Source organism: Pseudorca crassidens, chromosome 16 (genome assembly GCF_039906515.1).
Source record: "Pseudorca crassidens isolate mPseCra1 chromosome 16, mPseCra1.hap1, whole genome shotgun sequence".
Taxonomy (NCBI): domain Eukaryota; kingdom Metazoa; phylum Chordata; class Mammalia; order Artiodactyla; family Delphinidae; genus Pseudorca; species Pseudorca crassidens.
The window spans coordinates 76,581,627-76,592,416 of record NC_090311.1 but is presented as its reverse complement, the minus strand read 5'-3'; the positions used below and the strand labels follow the sequence as shown (position 1 = coordinate 76,592,416).

The window sequence follows — 10,790 nt, the reverse complement described above, 5'->3', positions numbered from 1 at the left end:
CCTGGAAGTTGCTCCGTGAAGATGAATGGTCTTAATCTTATTTAACCAGGCATACTTTCATAGCTCCCCCACTGGGGACAGAGGAGATCCACAGAGGTTGGCTAACAGTGTTAGTTACCAGAGTTCTTTGAGTAGGACATTCACCTTGAGAAGTCAGGATAATTCATTCTTCTCCTGTTTTTTCTACTAATCTTAAGAGCTACTAAACTGTGAAATTACTTGCTGGTTCTGGGGCAAAACACAGCCTCTTCTGATCAAGCTACTCCCAGTTGATCAATTCATGATCAGATACTTTTGTAGGCATTAGTTTTCCAAGCGTAATGCTTGGAATAGAAAGATCAGGATCACCTGGGGAATGGTGATAACTACGAGTTCAAAAGCCTCAGCCCAGACCTACTGAATCAAAATCTGGGGGTGGGGGCAGCAACTGTTTCCATCAGCCCTCCTTTGATCCTGAGGCACACCAAAGTTGGAGAACCAATGGTCTGGAACAGCGGTCCCCAACCTTTTTTGGCACCAGGGACCGGTTTCATGGAAGACAATTTTTCCACAGACGGGGGTGGTGGAGGGGTGGTTCAGATGGTAACGCCAGCAGTGGGGAGCGATGGGGGAGCGACGGGGGAGCGGCAGATGAAGCTTCACTCGCTTGCCCACTGCTCATCTCCTGCTGTGAGGCCCAGTTCCTAACAGGCCGAGGACCGGTACGGGTCCATGGCCCAGGGGTTGGGGGCCCCTGAGCTAGAAGATTCTTGACTAGCTCTAGACTAGTTCTACCTAAGTTTGATCAACTGTGTGGAAGAGTTTTGTTCCACACCCTCATAAACCTGTACAAGATCTGCTAAGCCTGAGATACTAAGTTCTTGTAGATTCTGCTTGAGTTGTCAACCAACTATGAAATTCTACTGAAATGTTCTCTTCAGAAGATAGGAGGGCTGCAGAAGAAAAAACTACCCCAAGCTGGAAAGAGGTGATGCTAACAGTAGATGAGCTAGTGTAAAGAAATTACTTTTTACCTTTCAAATGAGAAGCTGAGCACGGGCTAGCAGTGCAATCTGGTTTTATTAACACATTTGGTCTGAGTAGCTCATCTCCGTTTCCTGATGGCCAGGTAAGACACTAACAAGGCTCCAATGATTAAGGTTCCAGAAAGGCCAGCCACCCACAGAGCTTGGGAGTCTACAGGAGACCCTGGAGGATGGAAAGGCAGATTAATGCATGAGGAAAATCAAGCGATTCTACATCCCAATAAAGACTGCCAGTCTTGAGCTACAGGAAAAAAGCTAGACAATTCCTTCTGAGGTTCACATTGACCAAAGCAGTAAGGGAAGCAGGGGTGAGCAAGCAGCTTTGGATTGACCAATGGTTCAGATACGGGACCTCCTGGGGGTCTCCTTCCACTCACTTGAGTATTTACGGAGCTTTTCTGAAGAGTCCTGAGTGGCTTGGAGTAAAATCATGGGACCCTGGCTAGAAATGCTAGCAGTGCTGTTCTGAAAATGCACGTCAGAGCTTCTTCTTCCTGTTGGAGAGATGAGTTAGGGATTTGTTAGTACATGTGGTGCGAGTGGTTAAGGAGTCTAAAATAGTGCCAGGTCGCTTGGTATGGATAGCTCTGCTCCGTGGGCCTCAAGAAAATCCTCAATGTGTTCAATACAAAGTCTCAGACTTGCTCATTTGTATTAACACTTCCAGAGAAATGATGACTTTGGACTATCCCCAAACTGTCATTCTTCTTACGTAGAGATGCTTAAACAGTTGTACCTTAGTACTGAGACCCTATGATATAAAGGTACCTGGTAAGACACTAATAGCAGAGCTCTGTTTGAATCCTATTTCTACTGCCAGCTGTAGATCTCTGAACTTTCAAAGTTTTACTTTTTATAGACATATATGTATACAAGTGTATGTATCATTGCAGTTGGATGTTGAATATTTCATCTATTAGATGATAGTTATGAAAAATACTATGAGGTGTTTTTTTTTTTGCCATAAGGGACTTAAAGCTTCAGGGGTCATGAATCCCAATTGATTCAGGAGCCAGGTAAGATCTGTGGGATCGGGTGGAGTATACAACTGTATGAGCATTGGGCCTGATCATTAGAGCACATAACTCTAAGTCTGCAATCCTATTCCACCTGTAAGCCTTCAGGCCTTGTTGCCAGACCTGCCTTCAAGCAAGTATAGAGGTCTACATTTATATCTGGATAGACCAGAAATGTTTTATTAGATTATAGGCTGTGAACCCATTTGACTCCTGGCTAAGTCAAGATTTATATGGAGAAAAGCTAAAGCTGAGAGTTTTCGGGATTTATAGCTTATATTTAGAAGGCCTGGAACTCTAGGATTTCTGTTCTACTGCATCGTGCAAGTACTTAAGGAAGCTTCGTTAATAAGATGAATCTTTGGTTTGACTCATTTGCCACAGGCTAAAGAAGGTTTGATCTGAAATACAAATGAAATACAAATACACTGAAATCTGTCCTCTGGTGTAGACAGCTTGGAAACTTACGTCTGGCAGGACAGGTTGTCACACAGGATGGTGTCCCAGCAGGCTGGCAGACTGATGCACTGCAGTGCAGATACACCTGGGAGCCAAAAGAATTGGGATCGTGGTATAACACATCATGATAAGTCTTCAAACCTGCTTTGTCTCCCCCAGGAAGAAATCAAGAAGTTTCAGAAAATCCTGAAAAACCAAGCTGACATCACAGAATCACTAAAATACTCGATTCTAGTTGACGTGTCACACATGCCATTGGCATCCCTTGATTGCTCCAAAGCAGTACCAACAACCAATGTTTAAGGGCCACTTCGGCTGAAGAGTGAGACAGTGAGCTGGGGGGTTTAGAGCCCTGCTGAAGAACACAGAAGGTGGCATCATACCGGTCCCTTGAGTGCCTGCTTTGCCACTGAGTCCACGAAACTGAAGGTGGAAATGCTGAAGCGCTGGTAGTGAGAAGGAAATGGCAGGTCCAAGGCTCTCTGGACAGGGATCAGTTTGGTCTGATAGTTGTCTCCAGTGTAGGGGCATCTAAGCAAGGATATCTGGCAGTCAAGATGGGCTCCGTGGAGGGTGTTTAATGCAGGTGCAGGAAAAAGCCACTTACCCATTTACCAGCATGGGCCACTGGGGCTGGAGCAGGGCGTTTGTGCTGGGTGTGGCCCAACACTGGTGTAGGCGCAGCTCTAGACTGGGGTCTGTTCTGTGTTGGATGGAGACTTCCACGTAGATGGGATCCCGCAGCAACTTCACCACTGGGTAGTCACTAGCAGTGTAGTAGGAGCTATAGTGTTTGTCTGCAAGAGGCCAAAACAAATTGAAGTAGTAAAAAGCTTGGAACCTCCGGTGGCTTGAGATAGACCATCACCCACATAAACACCTCTGGCACGTATCTTGTTACCAAGGTAGGGTCTTGACGCCCAGAGAAGTGACAAGGCTTGGACTAGAGGCCAGATTCTCCACGAAAGAGGGGCTTACCTTTGGCAATCTGAAGTTCCAGAGTGAGGTGTCCAGGCTGGGTCTCAGGAAGGGGTGGCGGGACAGTAAACACCTGGACATTCACTGGAAGAGCATTGCTGCTTACAGAGTAGCTACAGCTGATTCGAAGCCTGCAGAAAAATAAGATTTTAGCTACTATCTTGGGTGGGTGGGCCATGTCACCTCTTTAAGGTTTGAGGAATCGTTAAGTGATAGGTGTTAGAACAAGTTTATAAACGTGTTGTGTGATTCTGGCCTTGTGAGAGCTATCATTGGGGAGACTGATATGTCAACAAGATCAGTGTTTGAGAGTTTGATATAAAAACCATACAAGAAACAGATATGGTCAACAGATGAATGGATAAAGATGTGGTAGATACAATGGAACCCTACTCAGCCATAAAAAAGAATGAAATGATGCCAGTTACAGCAACATGGATGGACCCACAGATGGTCATACTAAGTGAAATCAGACACAAAGACAAATATCAAATGATATCACTTACATGTGGAATCTAAAATAGGACACAAATGAACTTATCTATGAAACAGAGACAAACTCACAGACAGAACAGACTTGTGGTTGCCAAGGGGGAGAGGGCATGGGGGAGGGATGGATTGGGAGTTTGGGATTAGCAGATGCTAACTATTACATAGAGACTGGATAAATAAGGTCCTACTGTACAGCACAGGGAACTATATTCCATATCCTGTAGCAAACCATAATGGAAAATATGAAAACAATATATAACCGAATCACTTTGCTGTACAGCAGAAATTAAAACATTGTAAATCAACTATACTTCAATTAAGAAATAGATATGGTACTATGAGAAAAACGTACCTTCTGAGGAGGGGGTAGTCAGGGAAGATGTTGCAGGGGATTTGATAAAAGTAACAGAGATAGATGAGAGTAAAGTGTGGAGGCAAGAAGTCTGAGGGCCACTGAATACTCTAGAAGCACTGTCTGGGGTTAGGGAATAGTGAGGGAAGGACTGAGAAAGGTTAGGCTGGAGAAGTAGGGCCCTGCAAGCTATGCTCATGACGTTAAGCTTCAGCTCTAGGAAGACCAAGAGAAAGCTTTAAGTATGCTAAGGTTTTAAAGGGATTCATTTTGCTACAGCTTAAACAGTGGGGGGTAGAAGGAAGAGACCAGAGTGAGAAACAAAAGACCCGGTGAAAGGAATTAGAAGTCAGGTAAGTTTGAGGCTTAGATCAAGTTGGTGGCAGTAATGCAGGGCTGCTGGATCAAATAACGGTCAGTGAGATTGGACAAGCAAGGCAGCTGAGATTCTCCTGTCATGAGGAGATGGTCATTTCTGGATTCATGTTTATTCTAGAACTCCTGCTTTATGCGAGAAGGGAAGTCAGGCATTCTGGTCAAGCAAGGTCAGGTTAACTAAGACCCTTACCTGAAGATACTGTCTCGGGTGATAGAACCATGGCTCCAAGTTCTCACATCCCGAGTTGCAACCAGCTCGTTTTCATATACTGCCTGGGTTCCAGTGATCTACAAGGGCAGGTAAAGAAGTCTTGTCACTCCTGCAAGCCAGATGCTGCTTCACTCATAACTTGCTTTGGTTCAGTGCTCAGCAAGGCTGCCCCATCATAGGTTGCATTTTTCACAACATGAGTGGAGGCAAGAGCAGGTGGCATTGACTAGATGGCAACTTATCATTTCACCTTACTTTCAGGACAAAGGGACAGGAAGAGGCTTATGAGTACTCAGATGAGGCAGCCACAAATACTACCGATCTCAGCTGACCTCCCTGCTCGTTTCCCAGGGCAGTGCAGTGGGAAGAACCTGTTATTGGTTCTTCTACAGTGTGGTAAGGGGTGCTAGCCCCTCGCTGGAGTGCAGGTGGGATGACTTAGCCGAGTGCCCTGGGGAGGTTTCGGCTTTCTCAGTGATGAAGCCCTCTCTGTCCTAGAGGCCATCCTACACACCAAGCAGTAGTCACGGCTAAGCTATTCCAGTTCTCCCCCCGTCACTAGGGCATTCCTACCCAACTTCAAGTCAGGAACAGAGCCCAAGGTCAGCTCTTCTCACCCATTTTGTAGTACCACAGGCAGTAAACGGAAACTGGAACAGGACAAAGGTGTGTGTTGCCATCACAGGTTTACATTCACTGTCATTCCTGAAGGCCAAGTGCACAGAATTCAGCAGCAGTGGGGGTGAGGTCACATTCCGAGACACAGCGATGGAGAAGTGGCCGTCCTGGGTACAGCGTGCGGTCACTGAAACACCAGAGCAACTGTGCTGAAGGCAGGTCATCTCGCTTGTTACTGAGCCAGCCAGACAAGAGTCTAATTTAGTTTAGTCCTTTTAAATTCCCCGCCCTCCTCTCCCCCGCCTCCTAGAAAAGCTGCATTCCCAGCTAGTGACCTTGATGCAGGTTCAGCCATCCAGAGCTTCATCAAGGCTCTGGATGGCCACTTGGGTTTGAATCTTGCCTCCACCACTTACGGTGTGGCCTCAAGCAGAGTGTTTAACCTCCTTGCATCAACTTGATCTGTAGAATGGGGATAGCCGTACCTGCTTTGTTTTACTGATCAGCTAGAATTCAGAGCATAGAATTGAGTGTGGCATCTAGGTGTTTAATGAGGGTCTCTTTTTTTTTTAATGGGAAAAACTTGGAGCATGGTTTGGGACAAATAATCATCTTTTGAAATAAAGCTCTCTAGACAATCAGCCACCAGCGGCTATTTCTTGGGAATTGGTTAAGTTTCTGTCAATTAGCATCTTGCACACAGACTTAGCTTCTTGAGTTCATTGAGAGTTACTTGCTTTACATTGGATTCTAGGAGAACAGACAATGGAAGGCTGTAGAAAGCTCTGTCACTTACAGTCAAGTGTTCTAGGTGTTGCTTATACATCAACCTCTGGTCATCTTTAGTATTTGCCTTCTGGATGGGGGTGGGGGAGAAAACCCTCCTCTGGGTTTAGTTAGTGGTAATTGCAGGCACTTTTCTTCAGCTGATTTCAAAGACATAGTGACTCACCTGTGTTTCCGTAGTAACAGGAATTGGCCTCTTCAGAATCGTAGCAGCAGCCTAGCTGCTTGCAGTCTCCTTGAGTGATGGGTGAAGGAGCACATGGCAGTCTGTCCCACACTGGGACAGGGTCGCAAAGGCCAGCATTTGGGATGTCTAGGGCTAGATTTTGCAGAGAAGAGCAACACTAAGTAACAAAGTTTGGTCTTTAAGAAGAGGCCATATTCATTACAAAGCATTAACTTTCAATTCCCATAGACATCTACGTGATTGAAAGATATGTACATAATAGAGATTATATCTGAGTTAGAAAATTAACTATTAGATCACCTTATAGGAGTCCCCTAAAAGGAGTCCTCTTTGGAAGAAGAAATACCAATAAGATTGGAAGAAGCAGTGAGACTCAACTTTTTTATTCAAGTAAAGAATTCTTATGGCTCTGATGAACCTAGGGGCAGGACAGGAATAAAGATGCAGACGTAGGGAATGGACTATGAGGACACGGGGGGGGAAGGGTAAGCTGGGATGAGGTGAGAGGGTAACACTGACATATATACACTACCAAATGTAAAACAGACAGCTAGTGGGAAGCAGCCGCATCGCACAGGGAGATCAGCTCCGTGCTTTGTGACCACCTAGAGGGGTGGGGTAGGGAAGGTGGGAGGGAGATGCAAGAGGGATGAGATATGGGGATATGTATAGCTGATTCACTTTGTTATAAAGCAGAAGCTAACACACCATTGTAAAGCAATTATACTCCAATAAAGATGTTAAAAATAAAGAATTCTTAATTTTTTTTTTTTTTTTTTTTTTGGCGGTACATGGGCCTCTTACTGTTGTGGCCTCTCCCATTGCGGAGCACAGGCTCCAGACGCGCAGGCCCAGCGGCCATGGCTCATAGGCCCAGCCACTCTGCGGCATGTGGGATCCTCCCGGACCAGGGCACGAACCCATGTCCCCTGCATCGGCAGGCGGACTCTCAACCGCTGCACCACCAGGGAAGCCCCTTAATTCTGTTCTTTAAAAGGCACTTCTCAATCAGTGTACTTTAAATTACCATCATTTTGAAATGCAGTTCTGATTTAGTAGGTAGGGAGTGGGGCCTATAATCCTGTATTTTATCAGTATTACCCCAGTGGCTATAGCCTAATAAGGCAGGTGTGAAGAATTACAAGTTCGCCTCTTATGACTGAGGTAGGGCTCTCAGGTGGCAAGGCAAGATTTGCTGGAGTTGAGTTGGTGTCATACTCCCTATTAATTACCCAGTTAAGTAATCGAGTAGCGCCCCTAGCTGAAGAGGCTGAGCCCCATTCTCAGCGCAGTCTGCTTCTAGAAGGCATTTGCCGAGTCTCCTTGATAACTTCAGCTTCCTTCCCTACCCTTCAAGGCGCGGGGAGCTCTGGTCCTGGGATAACTCTTGGTTGAATCCCAGCTCTGCCACCTGCCAGTGACGGGCACTTGGTAAGCTCCCTGCTGGGGGCCATCAATAGGGCTCACAGCGCTGGGCTGGGATTACAGGTGACACGTGCAGCACCACCCACAGTGCCTGGGCCCCAAGTCATCGCTCAGGTGGTGGTTAGCCTAAGGTCTCCTGTGGAGAGGAGAGTTAGAAGACAGTCCTCCACGGGTGCCTGGGGGCACTGCACACAGCAGGTAGAAGACGCCTGAGGGCATCTTCCAGGCAGCTCCATACCACCCAGAACCTGGAAGTTTCCAGCCCTTACCTGGGAGATCCACAGGACACCTGAACAGCTTTGTCTCTGTAACCGTCCTGCGTCCACCCGCATCTGCTCCTTCAACTCCAACGGGCATGATGTAGTGGGAGTCCTGGAGAGACAGGCCCCGGGAGTCAGCCTGGATGCTGGCACAGGCGTCTCAGCGTTCCTGAGGGCCGGGTCGTACTCACCCACTCAGTGACATAGCAGCCGCTGTAGGACACGTCTACCACCAGGGAGCTGCCAGGGCCCTCGCTGACCCGGGTGCCACACTCAGAGTCATTCTGCAGCCTGTGCGGCAGCCCGCGGTTATCTGGGGGCGGGGAAGGGGGGAAAGCACAGATGGTCAGTCACCACCGTCACCAGTGCCGAGAAAGGACTGCCAGCTTTGCCTTAGACCCCAGGGATAGCTGCCAAGAAAAGAGGAACAAAAGGGGAATCGGATTCAGAAGCAAAGCTACATTTTAAAAGATTCGTTCTAGAGAGAGAAGCGGCAGAGTTTAACAAAGGGGGGAAGCATGAGGACAGGAAGCAGAGGGCAGTTCTAGGCAGTAGAGGAGACACGCCATTGCCTGGCTCAGCCTTCAAACCTACCCCAAGCTATTAGTGCAGGAGGGGTTGCTGTCTCCTGGCTGAGGTTTATGGTGAACTGAAAGCTCCTTAGCCCACAGAGGAGTCCACCGGGATAACCTGGTGCCTTGGGCTCATGCTGGCCACTCAGAGCAACAGACAGCGGAAACCAGAGCCAGAGGGATTGCAGCAGCCACATAGCAGCGTCACTGGGAGCCCGACTGACCACGCTTCCTGTCCTGCACTTCCTCTCCCAAGAGCCCGCGCGCCCCATGCCCTTTATATACAGAGGGAAAGCTCGTTTCAGGTGCACATCTATGTAGCATGCAGGTGGGACTCCTTTGGAAAGGGTGATTCCTCCAGCTTCATTCACTTTAGACCACAGTCTGCAGCTGCAGTGCTTTAAACATCGAAATCAGGCGGTCTTCAGAGCCCAGGAACAATGTGGTGCCTTTTAGCTGAGAGAGGCTTTCTCCCAGTTGCTCAGTGTAGCACTTAATTTACTAGCTTATTGACCTTCCTTTAGAAGCTTGCATATTTGGGTGTAAATCCTAGCTCTGCCACTTAGGAGCTGTATGAACTGGGTAAGTTACTACCTCTCAGAATCTCAGTATTCTCATCTGTAAACTGGGAATATCTCCCGGCAGCTGTGTTCTTTTGATTGTATTTAGCCTAATATTTATGATAGGAACAATTTTCCCAAGTTGACTAAGAATCTTTGTCAGAGCACTGAGAACATGTAACCAGGTATCTATAATTCTCTTCAACTAATAAAAGCGAATAAGCATGTGTCTTCCCCGGGGAAATTGCACAACTCATTTAACCATGTGGTGACAAACAACACTGAGGAAATGCTGGACTCTGCCCTCGGGGATGGGATGTGGCTTTCCAACACCTCTGTCTGGTTTGGGTTTGGCCACTAGCCCATCACATCCCATTTACTTACTCACAGGACTTACCACATTGGATTTTAATGGCCTCTTATTTACTCAGTGTCCCTACTAGAAGCACTTGAGGGCAGGGACCGATGTTTTTTCATTGCATCCTGAAAGCCTTAGAAAGTGTGTCCTCAGTGTTTACTGGGGAAAGAATGAATCAATGAATGTACTTTCATTAGTGGCCATGTCCTAAGGCTAACCCCCTTGAAAATGTGGTTTCCCAACCTCACTGGTACAGATTCATTTCCTTTGTGATGAGCTCAAACTCATAATATGTAGGTGTTTTTTCTTCAAGTCATTATACATGTGAATAAGTATAAGAATGAAGAGGAATATAACAAACTAGTGAATAAAACAAAAAAGAAACAGACTCACAGATATAGAGAACAAACGAGTGGTTACCAGTGGGGAGGGGGAAGGAGGGAGGGGCAAGATAGGGGTAGGGGGAAAAAGTTATTATGAGATTATATGAAATCATCTGTGTGAAACTTTTGAAAACTGTAAAGCACTATAGAATTTCAAGAATCTTTCATTCAATAAAAAAAAAAGGATGAGGGTTGGACTTGTGTGTGATGTCTCAGGAGCTGAACGGCCAGTCTCCCCACTGGACTTATGAATGTTGCTCCCTAAAGTACTGAAAAATCAAGGAAAGTTTACCTATTTTGCTAAAACTTGGAGGCAGTATAGAATATGGTTATATGGATTTTGGCAACGGGTGAATCTGGGTATAAATTCTGAGTCATTACTTACTAGCTCAGTGACCTCTGTCAATGAGTTACAATTTTTACATCTGGAAAATGGGGATAATAACACCTACCTCACAGGGGAGGTATTATTATAACGAACAGGTTTTTGTTCGATTAAATTATGTATGGGTAGTGCTTATTATACAAACCTTGCTGCATAATCGTGACTTGTTAAATTGTCGCTAACATTAACAAGACAAGTCTATGTGCTTGGGAAACAAAGGTGAGATGGGAGGTGAAAAGAAAGCAAGTGCCAAGCAATGGCCTCCTTTGCTCAGTGCCGAGTCTGAAGAGCAGCCTGTACTTCTGGGGTTGCATTCCCTTGTGAGGGTATGTGTTTATACAGCTG

General features: G+C 46.4%; 1 protein-coding gene across 1 annotated transcript; it reads right to left on the bottom strand.

Moving 5' to 3' along the window:
• Nucleotides 1-1,046: 1,046 nt before the first annotated feature.
• ZP4 (zona pellucida glycoprotein 4) lies at nt 1,047-8,957 on the bottom strand. Its single transcript, XM_067708929.1, has 12 exons — nt 8,782-8,957; nt 8,379-8,500; nt 8,197-8,299; nt 6,482-6,634; nt 5,529-5,716; nt 4,891-4,988; nt 3,479-3,609; nt 3,108-3,297; nt 2,884-3,031; nt 2,510-2,585; nt 1,403-1,519; nt 1,047-1,188 (listed from the first exon to the last, which is right to left on the bottom strand). Exons 1-12 carry the CDS (start codon nt 8,954-8,956, stop codon nt 1,085-1,087), a joined length of 1,605 nt encoding a protein of 534 aa, XP_067565030.1. The 5' UTR covers nt 8,957; the 3' UTR covers nt 1,047-1,084.
• Between the last annotated feature and the right edge of the window lie 1,833 nt (nt 8,958-10,790).